This window comes from Drosophila ficusphila, unplaced genomic scaffold (genome assembly GCF_018152265.1).
Source record: "Drosophila ficusphila isolate 14025-0441.05 unplaced genomic scaffold, ASM1815226v1 contig_197, whole genome shotgun sequence".
Lineage (NCBI taxonomy): Eukaryota > Metazoa > Arthropoda > Insecta > Diptera > Drosophilidae > Drosophila > Drosophila ficusphila.
In genome coordinates, this window is record NW_025064091.1 from 1,893,058 (window position 1) to 1,914,514 (window position 21,457).

The 21,457-nt window shown below is 41.4% G+C and overlaps 2 protein-coding genes across 3 annotated transcripts in view; both read left to right on the forward strand.

The window, feature by feature from the left end:
- The first annotated feature begins 568 nt into the window (after positions 1 to 568).
- LOC108100921 overlaps positions 569 to 21,457 on the forward strand; it is a 28,093-nt gene continuing 7,204 nt past the window's right edge. Inside the window, exons 1-4 of the mRNA XM_017205040.1 lie at positions 569 to 942; positions 13,146 to 13,693; positions 13,945 to 14,421; positions 14,480 to 14,601. Coding sequence (XP_017060529.1) covers positions 13,199 to 13,693; positions 13,945 to 14,421; positions 14,480 to 14,601 — 1,094 coding nt within the window. The 5' untranslated portion in view covers positions 569 to 942; positions 13,146 to 13,198. The remainder of the gene's footprint in view (positions 943 to 13,145; positions 13,694 to 13,944; positions 14,422 to 14,479; positions 14,602 to 21,457) is intronic.
- Positions 15,125 to 20,022, forward strand: LOC108100919 (ribosomal protein S6 kinase 2 beta). 2 transcript variants are annotated; one of them, XM_017205037.2, is made up of 3 exons: positions 15,125 to 15,208; positions 15,747 to 18,284; positions 18,775 to 20,022. In XM_017205037.2, exons 2-3 carry the CDS (start codon positions 16,163 to 16,165, stop codon positions 19,356 to 19,358), a joined length of 2,706 nt encoding a protein of 901 aa, XP_017060526.1. In that variant the 5' UTR covers positions 15,125 to 15,208; positions 15,747 to 16,162; the 3' UTR covers positions 19,359 to 20,022. The 2 variants fall into 2 exon arrangements, with proteins under 2 accessions (XP_017060526.1, XP_017060522.1); XM_017205033.2 differs by lacking the exon at positions 15,125 to 15,208 and having other exon boundaries at positions 15,686 to 18,284.

The window sequence follows — 21,457 nt, forward strand, 5'->3', positions numbered from 1 at the left end:
ACTTCTTTAAACGTAGATTTACGCGAACAGGTTGTAAAGCAGTCGACATCAGTGATGTCAGTAGCTTTAAGTAGAGTTCGCTCACAATTCCGGGTACCCTCATCATCTGAAATTAGAAAACGTTTCAATTCAGTGTGCCCTACATGTATGTCATTAATCACAAATATATTAATTAAACAAATATTATCGATTAATTAAAAGTTGTATACATATTTGTATATTTAAATTGATTAATTATTATTACTTTATTTGTATCTTTTTTATTTTCTACATACATATTACATTATTTATCAATCAAACAAATTAACCGCCTAATAAAGTTTGCCTTTTTTCTTAAAAGGCGAATGTTTTGAAATTCAATAAAACGTATTTTACTTAGCTGATTAATTTGGCTACTTAGCTACCTTTTGCGGACTCTTCGCATCTCCGATCGCAGCAGCAACAACAACAAGGTGGCATACCAAAAAGTTAAAGCTCCGCTTTGCCAACTCGTCGTCGACAGCGACGTCGACCGAACGGCGGTTGAAAGCGCGGCGAGACGATCAACTTGAATACAGTCAGCCACGAACGTGCCACCGAGCAACACGCGCATGCGCTCTCTCTCTCCGTTCTCTTCTGCCTGCGAATAACGGGACTGTGTGTGGATTGCGGATCAATCGGCCGGGTTTTCGCCTGTTTCGACTATTTTATCGTTCATCGATCGCTGGAAATATTTTTTTGTTGTTTAGTGTCGAAGTGAAGTGGAATTTGTTAAATTTTAATTGCACGCAGCACGCTGCCGGCGAAAACAACATCGAAATTAGCGATCAGATTTCATTCAGCCTGCGATAACAACAACAATAACAATAAACGACAACAGAGAGTGCAGGAGAAAATTGCTGATAGATAGACCATAATAAATAAATAATACAAACAAAGGCCAGAGACGCCGCTTCAATTAGCGTAAGTTTGCACAGAGAAAATGAATGAAAATCCATGAAAAGAAAAGGCGGCGAAAGAAAACAATAATCATGAATTACAAATGACATTATCAAGCACGTGCAAAAGGCAAGGCATCACAACTTGAAAAACAGCTTAGAGGCTAACAAAAAACACAAGAAAATGTGGTCCAAATCATTCAAGGTCTTGTGGGCTACCGGGGGTAAAAATATCAGATATATTTTCTTACAGTAAAAAATAAAAACTTGTTTTGAAGTCGTAGCACAAATATTCAGATTCGTAAAGTAAGAAATGTTTTATTATCTACCCCAAAATGGAATGTCTTTGTTTTTTTTTTGTTAAAGTAACACATTGTATTGTAAGCCCCAACAAAAAGGTTGTATTTTAGGTAATCGTTTGGCCCAGAAAAAAAAGGTGTAAAGTCAGGTTAAGTGAGCTGCACTTGTCATTTTTTTTGGCTTATGTTAACCCGCACAAATTCTAGGCAACTTCAACTCTCTAGGAATTTCAAGGTTACCTTTGAATATAAACATATTCTACAAAATCTTCATTCATTTCTAAAAGCTTGCTTCCACTATAATGACTTTGTGGTGAATTGACTTAGGTATACTCACATTAGGATTTTTTAAGACCGGGCCAAAGTCGTTAAGAAACCCAACAAACTTCCGTTCGTTGAGGTTGTCTATTTTTATTCTCTTTACCAAAAAAATGGTAAAAATTGCTCATAAATACTTTCCATTTTGTGGACTAACCTCCCGTTCGTAATTGTTTCTTTTGGGTTGACCAGCTCACAAATAATAACAATAATAAAAATAGCAATTGACAAGACTTTTACAAAAGAAACTGGACTCGTTTTTAAGATTTTCGGGTTGGAGTTAGGACTTAAAAAAAAAAATAAAAAAAATAATAACTAATAATCACTTTTTAATCCAAAAGGTTGAATTGCTGATTGTTTTTAATTTTGTCGAAGTAAAAATATAAAAAGAACTTTAGGTGTTGCTTTTTTAATTATAAACTTAATTTAAACACCAAACTGAAATTTCAAAATATGCTGTTTTTTACAAATAAATTTCCTTCCTATAGGAATTTGCAAAAATTGCAATTCTCAGAATTTTGCAGTTCGGTGAAAATGATTCCGAAGTCTTGGTCAATAGATAGGTCTTGAGTGGCGATATAACAAATGATTTGGACTTTTAGGTAGAGTGTAACGGTTTTTTTTGTTTAAGCTAATTTACCACTTCGCTTTGATATATATAAATAGTCTTTTAAAAACAAGATATTTGAGCAGAAAAGATAATAAATAAGAAAGTAGTTCATAGTTGAAAACGGCAACCCTTAGTAAAATTTACAAAATATATAAAAGCTGATGAGTGCGCTTAGATAAGATTATAAATATGTTATGGGGAAACCGAACATCCAATCAAAATTATAATACAACCGGCAAACCAATTATTACTACAGGCAATAAAAATGTATTATAATACACATCATAATGTAATATTAATGCATATCAAATATTATATTTCCCATAATCTAAGATACAATGTGGCCCTTTGTACTGTGATCATTTTATGGAGTGCTGTTGTAACTAAACTGTTTGCAATAACTTGAGTGCCAATTATGTGGCCACCGATTTGGTGAGTCCTTAGTGGGCAAAGCTATTTCATAATGCCCTCGATGGCCACTTGGGCAACACTCGATTTTAATTAGGGGTCAGAGACTCCACATCGGTGGAATGTGATTTCCCTCGCATAGTTTTGGATTGATTTGTACATGCACTGCACTTTGCATAATTGCGCTGAGTTCATTTGTGGACACCCATATCGGGATTATGGTTTCGCAATCCACCTGAGACAAGTACGCCCACCCACACTCCATACCCCATACTCCATACTCCACACTTCATATATTCCATTTACCGCCCTCAGCACGCGTACCTATGCGATAATGACAGGAAATGCAGCGCACTCCGCACACCAAATGTTGCATGCAGCGAAAGTTTTTCCTTGAAGTGCGCATATTATAAATAATAATAAATGCGAAGCGAAAACGAGAAAATTGCAAAGAGGCCAAAAAAGCCGCGCGCTTGCCCACTGGCTAATTGAAAGTGAAAGGGGGAACCAGACGCAGTTCGCAAGACATGGGACTGCACAGAAAAAAACAAAGGCTACCAGCACTTTGAAATTTGATCACAACGAAATGAACTTACATACGTGGGGAAAATAATGTTTTTCTTAATTTTTTATACTACTTACTTCAATAAATTCATTAATAGTTTCAAACTTTGAGTATCGGCAGGGGTCTAACTTTAAATGCAATCTGGGCAGAAATTAATCAAAAGTCTTGTTGCTATTGTAGATAATAAATATTTTTTATAATAAATAGAAAAAGAATTATAGTATGAAATTACAATTGTTGAAATATAAATGGAATTTACCTTAAAAAGAAATATGGAGTGAATATAAAAGAAAACTAAAAGGTGCCTTACAAATGTAAATACGGCAATTTACATTTAATAAAATATACAAATTCAATTTTATAAATATCGGATCACTTATCATATTATATGATAAACACTTTTGCCTTTTTTACATGCAAATTACATTAAATTAAATTAAATTAAAATCGGACTGGCGACAATATCAAATTGCTCGCTTGAAATATGAAAAATGTTATGCTGAAAATCGAAGACTCAAACTTTAACTAGTCCAATCAATCTTCCCTTTCTTGCTCATAACAAGGCTTTAAAACCAATTGGCTAGGTATTTTTCCAAGTGTACGGCCCAATCAACGAAAATCAGCAATTGCATCTAATGATATGCCTGGCTCGCCACTTGATTTCCTCGCGACCGGGCAAGTGTTTCGTTTCTAACTTTATTTATTTTGATTCGTTTGCAGTGCGCTCGAGATGTGTTTGATGTTTCGTGGCCACTTTTTGGGTGTTTCATAAGCTCGGCCACAAATTGGCCAGTTATCCAGTTGTTCAGTTATCCAGTCAGTTAGCCAGTTAGCCAGTTACCATTTACCAGTTGGCCAGCCGCCATTAGCCGCGTGCGTTGCACTCGATTTCGAGTGTTCGTGGCAAGTGCGTAAGTCAGTTCTTCGGCCACCATTTTCCGCAAAATAGCCCCATTTACCTCTTTCCGTTCGTGCAATTATTTTCGTATGAAGTCATTGCAAATGTTAATTCCAGCGACGGCAAACGGCGACGACCTTGCCGCCTTAATTGTCGGCAGATCGGGGATCGGGGAGCGGAGATCGCTGTCTGCAGTATAGGGGCTATATCCACGGGGGGATCGGGTAATGAGACTGCGAATACGAATACGAATTCGATGGCGAATGCGAATGCGAATGCGTGCAACGATTGTTGTTCAAACCAGATTAGGCAGGCACGTCGCGGACTAACCTTATGCGATATATGCAATATACACAAATATATTATCGTGCGGCTCACATAGGTGCATACTATCCACACTCATATATATAATAATATGTGGCCAAGGCGGAGGCGCCTTTCAATTCGACTGCCACTGCACCTGACTGCGACTCCAATCCGCAAATATAATATAAACAGCAGCCGGCGGACTTGCGCATTTCTGGCAGAGATCACCTCGGATCACTCACCCCTTAGCAATGAATACACAATAAATATTGTAACTTTAATTGAAAGCGGAGCAAGTTGCCAAGTTTTTTACACTTCCATATAATAAGTAACATATTAATTAATATACAAAAGAGAAAGGTATACGAAAATGTCTTGAAAACCATTTTTGTCACGATTCTTAGGAATTTCAAACTGAGGCCCAATAGTCCCTAAAGCAGCAATAGAGTAAATATTAATAAATATAAATAAGTATAATAATATAAAATCTTAATATTGGTTAAATACATTTTACACAAAATTCAGCGATATATTCGAGAATTTCTTCGAGCGACAATTATCGAAAAATACACATACTTAATTAAAACTGTCTTCTTTATTACAAACAAGAACAGAAATTAAATAAAAAAATGCAAGGGTAAATAAATATAAACAAATAGGAACATCTTTTTGAGAACCATTTTTTGACTTCTCGCTGATTAAATCATTAAAATATTTCCCTTCGTTGACCAACGATTATAATTAAACTGAAGAAGGTGATCTGTTCCCTTAACTCCACTTCAACAGATCAAGTTCAGAAAAGACATCTCAAGGTCGCCCTATTCTTATTATTATAAGTAAGATCTCTGTTGTATCAAAACACATTTATTATGTAATGGGAAGAGCTTTCATCATTGTGCTAATCGAAAATTAATTGTTCACAGAAACTGATTTTGAGCTTTGGGGCAAAATCTTGTCGAATATCTAATTAACCGATCAAAGTCCGGAATCCTATAATTACGGAACGAAAGCTGCAGATAGATAGCGATAATGATAATGATGTGTATCCAGTTTTCGGGGTTTTCAAAATAAACCCAAACCGATTACGATCACCTCGAACAATTGTTGATTTCGAGGAGCTGTCATTTGATTACTTCTTCTCAGCGAATCGAAGACACGTTTATAACTTCGTATGCGGAATGTTTTCCATTTAAGTTGTAATCAACTGAAATAACAACGAGGTACACACAATTGATTGTCATTGGTCAAACCCTCCTTGAAATACACCCGAAAACGAGCACAAAAAGCAAGAAATATTAAGTATACGCCAAGCTGCCATTGGCCAAAATTAACAGTCAGGTACTAAATTCCACGGGGAAACAAACAAAAAACCAAAAATGAAGTATTACAGGTTGACCAAAAGGTCTGAAGGCTGCTCTTAACCCACTGTTGGCCAACATCCGAAGCCGAGTTGAAAGAAAACAAAGCCAAGAAGGCAGACAATGCAAAATTGTCATTTGGCCAGCGACTCGTCTGATCGTGTGACTTAAATACTTTGACATTTCAACCTTTGTTTGCTGCATTCCGAATCCAAAATGCACCGGCAACGTACCAGCAATCGGCCTCCACTTCAACTTGCACCCATCAGCAACGCGATCATAATTATTCTCATTCCAATTCATTTGTCTGTCCGAATGCCTGCATAAAATTAGCTCCACTCACGTCGATCCAAGAAAATATAATGCCAGCACTGCGGTGGCTCGGTGGGTTAAGAGTGGGGCGGTGGGTTAAGAGACCTCAAGCGGAGAGTTCGAGCCGCATGCATTTGTGATGCATGAATTCCACACTGAGCATTCAACAGGCAAGTGATGAACTAAGAGTTACCCAGTAATCATGGTTGAAACACACACAAAAAATAGGATTCTGAAATGAATGCATTTTGCTCTCATCCTAAGCTAAATAAATTATTATCCATTTGAATTGGCTTGTAGAGCAATCATTGCACAAATCATAACTCAATTTAAACTTATTGAAAAACTGAAAAGTATTTAAGTTTACGCAATGAAAAAGTTGTTATTAAAGGAAAAATCGATTCAAGTTTATTGCTCAAATCAATAAAATTTTCTACGATATAAAATGTATACATTTAATATTCACTTAAAGCTCGCACTTATTTTATAATACTTACAACTAATTCAAGTTCAAGAAAAAAACTGAAAAGTAAAGAGAATCTTTGCTATAATAAATTCACTTTTGGCAAATGAAAACAAGTTGTTATTAAATTAGGAGGCAACTTTTTCGATTCACTTCTCATACGAGTTTTTTCAGTGGTTCGCCTCTAATCACTGGAGGTCCCTTCCCTCTTTATTGGCTTATAAATTCACGGCATGCTGATCTGAAGTTGGGGCTGCCGTGTTTGCTTTTTCATAGCAGATACCACAGCATGTGGACACATAAATTACCCGCATCGAGTGACTTAGACAACGAACTTGCTGCCAGGGAGATATGTCAGCCGATGTCGTTGTCGTTGTCGTTGTTCTTGGTCTTATTAGCAAATGGAGCGCAATTTAGTCAAACAGTTTGCGAGCGATTTGAACGCCCACTTTCGAGGTACCTGCTCCACTTGCCTCTGGATTGTTCTAAAGACTGCAATCAAGATTGTTTTTCTCCGATGGCGATTGTTGTAATGATGGCGACGGTGACGGTGACGCAACTCAGTGCGGAGCAACTCGAGTGTTGCACGTTGCCGGTGCAGTGTCACATTTCACAGTTATTTGTTATTGTTGCACGTGCTCTCTTGATATTTTAATTTGCCTTTGTCGCTCGTCTGTCACGGCAGTCGGCGTTTTAATTACCTCGCCGAGCATGCATCACATCTAATCATATAATCATATAATATCAGCACTGCGAGCCGCGACGAGCCACGATTGCGTGGGTTGCAGGAAGCTCCGAGCTCCGAGCTCCGCCATCTGCAACTGCAACTGCATCTCGTGTCTCGTGTCTCGGGTTCGACTATGGCCATCAGTCAGGCAGTCAATCAGTCAATCAGTCAGTCAGTCAGTCAATGTTGTGGGAATGTTCACATACTCGAAACATTTGTTTTCTGCCTCTATTTTTTGGCGGACCCCCGACGTTTGCAGCTGGCTTTTCTATCGATGATGCAACGCGAGCGAAGGGTTCTTTGTGGCTTCTTTTTGTGGTTAGTCAACTTGCGATAAATTTGTAACTCTTAGCAGGCAATTTTGAGTGGAATTTGCAATGAACGCTTAAACGATACAGTTTGTGTTCTAATGAGAATTCTGTTCTACAAAATATTTAAACCCTGTTTGTTCTAAATTTTTTAAAATATGCATGCTATCGCAATTCATAACACCTCGATATTGAAACTTAAGATTTCTTTATTAAACATTTTTTTAAGCTTTAAACATGGGTGTTCACTGATTGTGCAACCCATGTTTACTCCCAAAGTTGATCCTAAAACTCACTATGAGCAGCGACTGTAACACTTTTTGCAGCTGCTCAGAGTGTATGCACTGCGAGAAAGTGACAATATGAATAGTCAAAATAAAGTAAATTCAAACAACAAATCAAACAAAAAAGAAACACATCTCAATATATAATTTTGAATATCAATCTGATCATAGGATACGTCATATTCTGTTATATTAGTAAGATAACATTTGCAAATATTTTTAATAGACATTTAAAAACAAAAACCAAACAGATTTGATGATTTCGAAAGCAATGTGAATATTTAGTCTTGGATAGCTTAAGAACTAAAGGCCTAGTTTGCATAGAAAATTAACCACATTTTTGTTCAAGACATATGCAAATAAATCTACGAAAAACGTTTTCTTTGTTCTTGGCTTTTCGTGGGCTTGTTTCCCTCGATCTGAATCTTTACCTTCCTTCAACACCCACCCCGAATGCAAATACCTTCTTGATGTTGCTCAATGCATAATTTAATACCACGCTCAACGCTGCGCAAATAATCCATATTTAGCCACAGCTGCCAAAACTTTAATCAAATTGCAAAGGTTCCATATCATGTACCCAAAAAACAAACAATCTGGAAAGGGAGCTAAATTTGGCTTGCCGAACACGTATATACTCTTGTTGTCGAAAATAAAATATGTAAAACTATTTAATCATTCTAACCTTTCTTGAACTTAGCCTTTTTCTATGGCTAATGGTACACACGATGTCAGTATACGTAGAGAACTCTATATTAGATATGGTTACAATTCTATATTAGATATGAATTGTCTTGATTTTTATGATTTGTCTTTAGTTTTGTTATTATTTTTATGGTACTACAAATATAGCTTAAATATAAAAAACTATTATTTGTACGCAGTGCAAGTTTTTTACATTTTTGCCCCGCCCACTTGTCGCCCACAAGCTACGAAGTTCTGCATTTTAAATTGATGATTTCTTTAAAATAACATTTACGCAACGAAAGAAGTTTTCAAAAGTATGCCAAGCCTTTTAGAATTACTTATCTGGGTAACGATAGATACACAAGGCCCTCGGATACTTTTTCGATTGATCCTATACATTTTTGAAAAAACGCAGGTGCATTGTTTTCCTATCCATGTCATACGAATTTTAGATCTGTTCCGTGGCTGCTTTTTAATGAAAAAAATTACAAATTCGGTATGAACGAAAAATTAGCCGATGCATGTTCAGATTGGCTCAGTGGTTGGCATGCAAGAAATGGTTTCGAAAATATTTGTGTTTGGTTCCGCTGGAACAGCGATAATGTGAGGAAATCCTCCATCCAAGTTGGCCCCCCATTAAAAAATAGTTGGTCGAAATTGGTGTATGTCAATCAATTCGCCACCAAAATTATGGCCAACACTGGACGCTCGGCAGTGAAAGTGTTGATATATTTACATGTGAATACAGCTCCACACACATACATAGGTATGTATATATACACATTATAGCTGACCGCAGCAGTGGATTTTTTTAGCCGTCAAACCGGTGCAATTTTACTTTCGGGAAAACGTATCGACATCCCACTTCCCTTCATGCCATCTTGGCCATTTTCGCAGCCACCAGTTTCTCCACCCCCGCCCCTTTTTGGTTTCTTCATATTTCCGTTTGACTTTGCCCTTTCTTCTCAAAAAAAAAAACAAAAAAAGCGGAGAAAAATAGATTATTCGCAGTACGTTTTGTAAACCTGCTGGGCTGCACAAGGAGAAATGTTATCTTAAAGTAGTGGCATGTTTATTTTGATAGCAAAGATTGATAGCAAAAATTTGTGGTGTAAAAATACTATTACAGAAATTATTATATCTGATATGGTTAACAAATGATATCCGAATACATAATAGAACGATTAAATAGAGCATAAAAACATGTTTGAGACGTATACTCTATATTTTTTTCTGGTGGTTAACAAATAAAACCTTTGCCTAACTAAAATCCTATAATAATATAATATAATAATAAATATGTTTGGCACATCTGTTCCTAATTAGCGAATCACAACATCTGTTTATCTCTTTGTTATTTTTTTGTTCCTTTTTTCCTGCTTACTTATCGACGAATTTGAATTTCTTGTAATGCTGGTGTTGCAGTTGCGGTTTTCTTGGTTAAGCGCTTGGCCGATTTTCGAGTGCGGCAACAGCTGCTGTTTGGCAACAGTGTTGGCAACTATAAGTTTAAGCAGGTAGCTTTAGTGTATTTCAAGTAAAAATTGATAATTTTACTTACTAAAAACGAATATAGCTCAGAGGGTAGAGAGACATTCCGACCTCATAAAAGCAAAGCCTTCCTGCTTTTTTATACAAATGTTTATATAATATATCACTGTATAAGACATCAATATTATTTTATAAATTTACTTTTCATAAATTAGATTAGTTTTAAATACCTTTCTTGTTAAAAAGGAAAAAAACCCATAGAGGAATTAATGAATAGTTATAAACTTTTGTTTTAAATTTTAAACTAATACTTTTATAAACGACTTTTTGTAAAAGGAAAAACAATTAATTAATGTCTATAGCTTGTTTCAATGAAGTGTTTAAGTGGCTTTTAAATTGAATTCGACAAGTACTATTAAATTAAAATGGCTAAGTAGTTTATGGTTAGTAAACGGGGTTTTCTTTGTAAAAAAAAATAATTCTCCATTTATAGATTGCTTCCGATAAAATGTTGGCAGCACTGGCGAGTGTGGGAATGGCTTGTGGGATATAGGCGCTTGGAAAATGGGAAACGGGGCTTTGTACTCGATGGAAGATGGAAGGGGAAGGGGAAGGGCGGACTTCTCGAAACCAAATCGAAGGCAGCCGGCGATTTTCCTGTGCTAATTGAGGAGTGAACCACCACATGTGCACGGCGCTGTTGTTTGGCCAATTACGCCTAATTGCTGTCAAGGCGACAACAGTGAAAATGAGAAGTGCCACAAACGATCGGCCGGACTTGGAACAGTGGAAAGCACTGTCGTCTGTCGGCGGAAAAGCGTAGGAAAATCAGGGGGGGACAGGGGAAGGCCGATGACTGGCTGCAAGTGGCGAAATGTCAACAGCAAACCGAGAAATACCAAGCTAAATACCAACTTTCCTAAGCGCGCAGCAAAACTTTTTAGCCGTTGCTCTCCGTCATGTTTTGCATTTGCCATTGCTTTTTGGTGACCTAGTTTAGATTTTCTAAGCTAAAGTTGAATGACTTGTAGTGGGTTTCTGTTTAATCGCATATTGATTGATCTTAAAATTACAATACCTACTAATTCCGTTTACGGAAAACTGTAGGAATTGAAGGGAGTTTTTAAAAGGAAACAAAACTGTTTTGGTTGCAGGAAGTACAAAATTTTGTTTTCCTATTGGTTTTTTACCTATGACTATGAATAGTTGCAATTAGTATATGCAATTTATTTTTTTTATATTTATTTAAAATCGATGGATTTATTATCTTTAAAAGCTTATTGTTTAGCAAAGTATAATATATCGGCTCTCAGAGTTTTTTATGCTTTATTTCTTACCTTGATTAGATTATTAAAGTTAATTGTTATATTAATTTTTTGCATAACATTCTTCCAAGTAGACCCTTAATCTCTTTATTTTTTTATTCGCCATAAGGAATGTGTGTAGCTGATTGGTTTTTCTGTTGCGCTCCACTCCCCTAGATAAAAACCAATTTGCCACTTGCGCCAAACAATTTGCCATATCAGATGCCATTTTAAGTGGTTTACCTCTAAGCTAAATCGCGTATACGCCGCGTGGAGCCGCCAATACAATGCGACCCCATGGTCCCGCCTCCCCAAACCTGCCACTCCCCTTCTAAAAGAGCATTTAACAGCTGCTTAAAATGCACAGAAAGTTTTTTAACTTAGAGTTATAAAGTCGACTGTAATTCCTCTATTAAAGAATTATGAAGACATTACTGTGATTACTCTATAAATTCAAAATTGTTATTTACCATTCAGCTTTAAGGAATACAACGAAAAATTGATTTTCTCTTAACAACAAGGAAATAATTTTTATTCGAAATAATTTTTATTTTAAATTTCCAAGATACTGAAATTTGTTTTGTCAAATAATTTTTATTTTAAATTTGCAAGATACTGAAATTTGTTTTGTGTATATAGAAACATTTTTTGTATTAACTACTAAAGGAAAAGTTGAACGCTGCTTCGGAGATTTAGTTATTCAATATTTTTTAATTTGAATATTAAACAATTTCATTTTTTGCGTGTGCCTCTGGCGATTGCCGCGCTCGGCCATTTCCATTTTATTTTGGCTTTCAATTTCAGTTCGGCTTTCGGATTCGGATTCGGTTTCAGTTTCAGTTTGGGTTTTGTTTAATTGCCACTCAAGTGCGAACCGGTTCGCAGAAGCCAAGAACAATGACAACCGGCCAGCGGCAGGCAAATGTCAAGGTGTTCCAAGCCAGTCGGTTGACACCTTGGTCGATGTTGGATCGTGTTCTGAGCAGGTATCATAAGTGGATTAATGGCGACGAAGAACAGGCGATTATTGCCGCAATTATGCGACCGAATTGCGGCTCTAAAGATCAATCAATCGATCAATAAACGGCCAAAAGCGATCGATCGGCGATGAATAGGCGATAAGTGAGCGCCTTTCGAAAGTGTGCGAGTCAAACAAAAGACTCTGGCAACGAACCTGCTACACTCGCGGGTTTTGTCGGTGTCGATTCGCTAATCCATGGGCTATGGAATTCGTTTAGAGAACAAATATGCTACATTCGAAAAAAAGTTTAAGAAATGAAACCAAATACAGTCGAGTCCCGATAATTCGAAATGGCAAGGGGATCACTTTTTTTACGAATTAGACGGGAATTCGATTTATCGAGATTTTTTTCAAGGGATTTTTTTTCAAGGGAACAGATTTTTTTACGAATTATCGCGATTTTCGATTTAGCGGGGTACGAATTATCGGGATTCGGCTGTATATTAAAAAAAAAACGATGTATATAGTACATACTCCTTAATATTTCTCATGAATAGGAACTGAAACTATTTTTATAATAATGACTTACATTTAATAAATGTAACCAAATATATTAAAAAAAATGTTATGTACATAGTACATACTACTTAATATTTCTCATGAATAGGAACTGAAACTATTTTTATAATAATGACTTACATATAATAAGTGTTTAGATTGCTTAAAATACATTTCTCCTTTACCATTGTTGAAAAGTTTCACACTTTAACAATTTTGATTTATTAATGATGTTCATATTGTTAGTTATAAAATGTGGAAGTCGCGTGCGAAGAAAATGCCACATTCGATATGTTTTCAAAATGAAACGCCGCCTTTTCGAAGTTTAGTGCGAAATCCAATATCCTAATTATGCTCTCTTCTGCGTGCAGCTTGTCAATGAACCACTGACATCATCCGCCGCCGCAGAAGCCACTCAGCAGAAATGATCGAGACCTGTAATCAGCAGCCGGGCGGCGCAGACTTCAATGGTCGCCACTCTGCATCGCCGGCTCGCACCATAGACTCGCACGACTCCACGACGGGCAGCATGGACACCATTGTGGACCGCAGCCTGAACCGCGAGGAACTCCACCAGGTGGTCACCACCATCGAGCAGAGCACCAACACCACGAACACGACGGGATCGGGATCGGGCAGTCTGACCAACTCGCAGATCGGCATGCTCCAGGGTGGTGAGGAGCAGAAGCAGCAGGAGGATCCGGAGCAGTCGCGGCAGGATGCCCAGAGTCACATCTACTCGAGTCCCGTCTACGACGAGAAGCCGCCGGCGCTGAAACTCCTTTCCGCCGCACTGGACTTGGACACGGAAAAGGCCAAGGCCAGGATGGACGAGGATGGGCAGCAGCCCAAGCTGATTTCGCACCAGGAGTTCAAGCAGCAGCTCGAGGAGGCGATGGCCTCGCGGCAGCCCAATCAAGTAAGTCGTTAATACTATTAAAACATATAGAAATAGGCTTCGCACTTAAGCACAACATCCTGCTCGAAGGACCAAGCTTGTGCTTTTCCTGTCAAAATGCCAGCTTGTGAACTGTTTTCCCTTAATTTAATAAAAATAAAGTTGCGTTGGTTATAATACTAGTAAATCATCTGATATACCATCTTTTTCCGTAACGTTAAAGTGCAGTCGTAAAGATTATGTGATATGCATTGGCTTTTCTCTCTGTGCAGGTAAATGCCAACAAGAGTGCGGCGAACACCCTGGACTCGAGGATCAGCCGCAAGCAGCGCTGTCCGCCGGAGTTCATCAAGTACAAGGAGGGCGGCAGCGAGGCGGGGGGCAGTGCCAGCTCATCGCTCTCCTCGAAGGATCGGCGCAAGCGCAAGGCGAGCAACGAGTGCTGCTCGGCCTTTCCACTGCAGATTGTGCTGGGCACCCTGCAGTTGGTCCTGGCCATTTCCCTGGTGGCCCTGGGGTCGCTGCTAATCGTCCGGGAGGCGGCCCTCTCCATGGCGGGATGTGGCATCTGGACGGGGCTGATAGCCGCCGTCACTGGCTCCCTCGGAGTGGTGAGCATGCGCAAGACCCAAACGGCGTTCTTGGCACTCAGTCTTGTGTGCATCGCCAGCAGCACCTTGGCTCTGGCCATTTCCGGCGTGGGATTGTCCCGGGATCTGAACAGGATGGCGGAACAAAAGGGCGAGCAGGTACGGCTGGGTAATCCCTCTTTCGGGGTTCTTCATTTAATACTTTTACCCCTTCTAGTTCGATTTGATCAATGCCAACAGCGAGGTCTCCGCCGCCTGCGGGCTCATCTTCGCCCTCTTCCTCCACTTTGTGGTTAGCATTGTCTCCGTCTACAGATGCGCCCTCCAGATTTGCACCAAGTGAGTAGATGTTTTTTTCTATTTGCAGCTTTAATTTTAATATGTATATTAGACCTAAAAGTGTGTGTGGTTAAACGGAAATAATCGTAAATACGTAATATCTACTGTTTACTTTATAAAAAGTAATCACTTTCCTATATCACAGGATTTTTCCTTATATTCTTTATTGATTTTAAACGTAAACGCCTTGCTCCCGTTTTCTTGTGAGCTTATGTTTATGGCAAATTAACCACACGATTTTTTGAACTGCGCGCTCTTAACCACCGATAACAAACGATAACTCCGTAATTAACACAACGATGACAGTGACCACAAGCAGTAACCATTAACAACTGCTGTGTCTCGAAAGCAAAAATATTTACTCAGCAAGTGTCTTCAAGTGTTGAAATCCTTATAAAACTTGTTTATATAGTGCGAATTCCCAAAGACCAACGCCTGTGACTTAAGTCACGGAGAATGAGTCACGGTTTGTATGGCAGGTGGCCGTTTTCGGTATTTTCTCAACTATTTGGTATTTTGTGAAGCCGCGGTCACACCTGCCAAGGGAAAATATTAAAAAAATCTTATTTATTGTTTAATGTGTAAATAATAGTGATAAGAAGCAACGGTAAAATTGCGCTTTAGCGGCTTTTGCTAAAAATGGTCTAGGATTTTTTTTTTCTTTTAAATGGATACCTTGGGGCCTAAACATTAATAAAAAAGTGGCGGAAAGCGAAAATTTTTATCATTTATGTGTTAAAATAGCAAAAAAGCAACTGACCATAGCTTTTCTGGATATTCACTCAGTACTATAAAATCACTCTGAGTCATTTCGCAACCTTTACAGCGTTCAGTACTAAAATTGGCAGTGCCTGACATGGTAAAATTGTTTAATTTCTTTTGTTTTTAAATTTTCACACAATTGCAGCACTCTTCATCCACAACACATTCTCAACGGTAAAGTTTTTCGCTAGAAAAACATGGCAATGTTCTAAAGCGGGTTGTCTCGCGGCAGTAATAATTGCTATTTTAACACATAAATAATTAAAATTTACGCTTTCCGCCACTTTTTTATTAATGTTTAGGCCCCAAGGTATCCATTTAAAAAAAAAAAAAATTCCTAGACCATTTTTAGCAAAAGCCGCTAAAGCGCAATTTTACCGAAGCAACACAGCTGTGCGGATTGCGAGGCGGATAGCAAAGCAGACGACATATATAACGGAGGCGCGTTAGGATAGCGCAGCTCGTTGGACGAAAAGGGCAGCACGGAAAGCAGTAAAATCCGGAGAAGCAACAGCGCAGTCGGCAGCGACGCCCACGCAGCGGAAGTAATAAAGAGAAAAAAGAAATCGGACGGAGGGGGTGCAGAGGAGAGGGAGGAGAGGAGAGGAAGAGCAGGTGAAAGAGGGCAGCGGGGCACTAGCTGGTCAAGAAGGTGCAGCGGCAGGAGCGAAGAGGAGGAGGAGGCGGAGCAGCGGGCGGAGCCAGAGCGGAGGGGCGAGGCAGAAAAGGTTCAGCAGTATCGAGAAGCGGGAAAAGCAGGAGGAGCAGCGGCCCCACGACGCCAGCAGCTATTGAAGTCATGCCGCTGGCCGACTCCCAAAAGGATCTCCGCCAGCAGCCTCAGCAGCAGCAGCATGTGTCCTCCACCAGCAGCAACAACAACGCTGAGCAGCAGTGCAGCAGCAGCAGCGGATTGGGCTTGCAGCTGCGCCAGCGCATGCAGATCACCTCGTCCGGCTGCAGCAGCCTGGCGGTCACGCCCATGGAGCACACGCCCACCGAGGACGAGGAGAGCGGTGGCGGAAGCAGCGGGGTCACCTCCTCGGTGACCACGGTGACCTCATCGCAGCGTCGCCAGCAGCTGCAGCAGCAGTCCGCGCTGCAGGCTGCCCTGGAACAGCATCACATCTCGCCGGCGACGGAGCAGCAATCCTCCAGAGAAAGGCCGTCGAAACGCACACTCTGCCCGCCGCCCGAACTGATGGAGCTGAGCGATTCCGAGTCGCAAGTGGGCGGTGCTGCGGAGGGCAGGAGAGAAGGCGCAGCTGGCGGAGATGAAACCGATCCCCTGGATGACACGGAGAACGAGTTCGAGCTGAGGGAGGTCATCAAGGAGGGCCACGACAAGGCCGACCCCTCGCAGTTCGAACTGCTGCGCGTCCTGGGCGAAGGTAGCTTCGGCAAGGTGTTCCTGGTGCGCAAAATCATTGGCAAGGATGCGGGGACCTTGTACGCCATGAAGGTGCTCAAGAAGGCCACCCTGAAGGTCAAGGACCGCGTGCGGAGCACCAATGAGCGCAAGATCCTGGCGGATGTGGGACATGCCTTCATCGTTCGCCTGCACTACGCCTTCCAAACGCCGGGCAAACTCTATCTGATACTGGACTTCCTGCGGGGCGGCGACCTGTTCACCCGCCTGTCCAAGGAGGTGATGTTCACCGAGGAGGACGTCAAGTTCTACCTGGCCGAACTGGCGCTCGCCATGAACCACTTGCACACGCTGGGCATCATCTACAGGGATCTGAAGCCGGAGAACATACTGCTCGACGAGCATGGCCACATAGCCCTGACGGACTTCGGGCTGTCCAAGCAGCCCCTGGATGGCTCCAAGACCTACAGCTTCTGCGGAACCGTGGAGTACATGGCGCCGGAGATTGTGAACCGGAAGGGTCACGACTTCGCCGCCGATTGGTGGAGCTTCGGAGTGCTCATGTACGAGATGCTGACGGGGAATCTACCGTTCCACGGGCAAACCCGCCAGGAGACCATGAACCAGATCCTGAGGAGCAAGCTGGGCATGCCGGAGAACCTCTCGCCGGAGGCGCAGTCCCTGCTGCGGGCGCTCTTCAAGAGGAATCCGCAGAACCGTTTGGGTGCGGGTACCCAGGGAATACTGGACATCAAGGCGCACTGCTTCTTCGCAACCATCGACTGGGTGAGATTGGAACGGAAGCAGGTGCGTCCACCATTCATACCGGCCGTTAGCCGCGACGATGCCTTCTACTTCGATGTGGAGTACACCTCGAAATCCCCGCGGGACTCGCCGGGTGGTCCCATCTCCGCCTCGGCGCACGAGATCTTCCGCGGCTTTAGCTTCGTGGCTCCCGTTCTCCTGGAGGGCCAGTGTGCCAGCTCGAATAGCTGCTCCACCAACGCGAGCCCGCTGCACAACATTGCTCCCATTCCCGTTGCTCCCGCGGGAGCGCCTCGCACCCTGCCCGGCGTCCTGCCTGGGAACTTCCACGCCGAGTACAACCTGCTGCAGGAGCTGGGCCGCGGCACCTTCTCCGTGTGCCGCCTGTGCGAGCATCGCGCCTCCAAGAAGCATTACGCGGTGAAGGTGATCGAGAAGGCAGCCGTGGCCGCCGCATCCACATCCACGTCGGCCGACTGCTGGGAGGAGGTGGAGATCATGCTGCGGTACGGCAACCACCCGAACATCGTCACCCTCTACTCGGTTTACGAGGACGCGGGCTCCGCCTACCTGGTAATGGAGCTGCTGAAGGGCGGCGAGCTCCTCGATCGCATCTTGGCCGTGGGTCAGATGTGCGAGAGCGAAGCGAGCGCCGTTCTGCGGACGATTGCGTCCGCGGTGGCGTATCTCCACGAACACGGCGTTGTCCACCGGGACCTGAAGCCCTCGAATATGATATACGCCAGCATGCGGCAGACCCCCGACACCCTGAAGCTCTGCGATTTGGGTGAGTATGTCGAGTCTTTGTAAAGCCTTACATTCGGTTCTTCAGATTCTCTTCCGAAAAGCTTTTTCTCCAGTTTGGTTGGCTTTGAATTTTGAGATCAGTGCCATAGAAACCACTTTGGTTAATAATAGTCAACTTTGTTAGATTAGATAAACGGAGTATATGAATGGTACACTTTTAAACAAAGTGAAGTTTTATCAAAGTAAAGGACTGTCTGTGAAGAGATGGTCAATATTTAAACGGAAAGACAGCCAAGAAACTATTTTGTTTGGTTTATATTGAAGTTGATTGATCTTTCTTATCGGAAAGCTCATCAAATTAGTTAAATTAGTCACACGTTCCCTTTCGCAAAGTTAGGAAAATTAGTCACTTTTGGGTCACACCACTGTTCCGTAAATCTAGAAGAACCGCTTCCGTAAGGCTTTACCATTCTAGGGAAACCCTTTCCCATTCCCACTGCGTCAGGAGTAACCTCTCGATTGCTTTCCAGGCTTCGCCAAGCAGCTGCGCGCCGACAACGGCCTCCTGATGACGCCCTGCTACACGGCCAACTTTGTGGCGCCCGAGGTGCTGAAGCGGCAGGGATACGACCTGGCCTGCGACATCTGGTCGCTGGGGGTGCTGCTGTACATCATGCTGTCCGGCAGGACGCCCTTCGCCAGCACTCCGAACGACTCGCCGGACGTGATCCTGAAGCGGATCGGGTCGGGACACATTGACTTCACCAGCAGTCGCTGGGCCCTGGTCAGTGCGCCGGCCAAGGAGCTGCTGCGCCAGATGCTGCACATTGTGCCGGAGAACCGGCCGACGGCGGCGCAGATCCTGGAGCACGCCTGGGTGCGGGAACAGTTCGCCAGCGGCGTTCAGCTCACGGAGTACGCGGTGGCGCCCGGATCGCAGCTGTCGCTGGGCGCCCAACAGCAGCACCAGAACCACATCTCGATGGCGTTGAGGGGAGCCGTGGACGCCACGTTCCGGGCCATCGCCATTCCGCAGGCGGCCAACGTGGGACCCGTTGAACTTTCGATGCTAGCCAAGAGGCGTGCCAAAGATCGAGCCAACCTGCACTCCTAATCGTGGGCCGCAGCATGGTGTCCGCGGCGCCAGGCCAAGAGGCAGATAACCCGACTTCTGTTCCGACTCTATAGTATTCTGATCCAATGCTGCTGTGCCATACCGCGCTGCCTCGTCAAGGGCAATGGGCACAGGCTGGGTCCGCATCCACAGCGACATCCGTTGGCCAATCCCCGCCAGCGCTGCCGCAGCGCCAAGCTGCGCGTGGTGTAGGAATGGGAATCTGCCCCACTTTAAGTATTTGACAACAAGTGTTAATTATTTATTTTACATAAAGCATACCGAGATGCCAAGGCCAAAAAGCACAGAGCGTGGCATCCATATACACATACATATATATTACTATACTGATACTGATACGGATATACATCTATACACATACAGATATAGATATTTACATAACGAATCCTTAAGCAAGGCCTCGAGTACGTGTGTGCGTGTGTGGCTCCAGGATCATCCCAGATGATGCCTGAGCTCCAGTATTTATCCGCAACTCGATTTCGAAATTAAGTCCCCTCGCACACACAGCAAGTTTACAGCGTATTAAACAAAATGCATACATATTTTTAATTAAATTAATCGTAGCTAAATTTTTCAACATCACCGTGTTATTGTTGTTTACCTACCTAACTAATTAAAACGAGAAAGAAAAATGAACAAAAAACGAGGACAAAACCACAACCTTTTTCTATTATAATAAACAACTTTTGTCGCCAAACTATCAAGAAAACGCAAAGAAGCTAAAGGACAACTGTGTATACAAATAATAAGCCTGCAAACATTCGAAAGGAAAAGCAAACACACAAAGAGTTCTCACAAATTTTACTTGAAATGTCAATTTTGCACAAAGAACTAAGGAAAAAATTAATTAAAACTTAAATTAAAACATAATTTCGAAGTTGTACAGAGTATGTACACAAAATCTGAGGCGAAAACAGTGCTCTTCGGGTTCATAAGGCAGAGGATATCAGACAAAGACACAGATCACAGTATTCCTAATCCCTTTTGTGATGAGATGATTACTCTTATTAAACTTCAATTTCCAATCCGTACAAAAGTACACTGCTTAAGGTCCAGCGCAACTGTCTTATAGTCCTGAAACGCACAGTATGATAGCGAATACGCCGAAGAACAGTTGTGGCAACACAAAATTGGTTTCTCCATCTCGATTTCTGGTGTCTTCCAACTGGAGTTGTATCCGATTTCTGGGCTACAGGCTAAAAGTTCCGAAATACACTAGAATAAATCAGAAGCGCAGGCGTGAATATTGACTTCAGTCATTCCCAAAACCCAAACTAACTTCCAAAAACAGATACCGTTATAACAATAAAAATCGAATTAAGAGATTCATTCGATGATGCTAGCTTTTTAATTTCTACAGATATATACAAACGACAGATATATACATATACGTACATGAACGATCTGCCCAAGAACTCGTTTGCCCTTGAAAGACAACTAAAAATGTGATTTACAAGCAAATTCTTCGCTACCCGTTTGCAATTTAATTTTTTCGGTTTTTTCCAAGGAAAACTTGTTAAGAATTGTGTTAGCAAAATTATAAAACACAACACAAAAACGAATAAAAAAATGTACAAGATTTGTAGAAATGAATTGAAAATCAATTTTGGAGCAAGCTATGCTAACTGAAAAACATAAACTTCTCCGATATTTTTGGGGCTTATTTGGCTGTATGTGTGTGCTATGAATGTGTGTGTACGCGAATGTGTGTAAGCTAATAAGATTTATGCGCTGTGCCACTATTGAACTTACTGCTAAGAAAAAAAAACAATAATTGCATATATATATACACAAAATAGAAAATGTTAGTTAAACTTGCAAAATTTTATAAATAGATAACTTCCCTTAAGAAATCAGTTTAACATTAGAGGTATGGACGGAGGATTGCGAGTGATCCAAAAAAATATTAAATTAGCTAGCTGAGAATTGAAGATAATTAAAAAAATTTGTTTATGTTTTTTTTTTCTAAACAAAGGTTAGTTTTCTTTTTAACTTTTACAAGATATTGAACAAAATTAAAAAATTAATAACCCCACCTAACTTTGTCTTTTTTACATAACTCAGCGTAATTACTAAAT

Excerpts from the sequence above, each read along its gene's own strand:
- LOC108100919 (XM_017205037.2), top strand. The coding sequence starts at position 16,163 with ATGCCGCTGGCCGACTCCCAAAAGGATCTCCGCCAGCAGCCTCAGCAG. Across the intron at positions 18,285-18,774 it reads CCTGAAGCTCTGCGATTTGG|GCTTCGCCAAGCAGCTGCGC; the intron begins GTGAGTATGTCG and ends ATTGCTTTCCAG.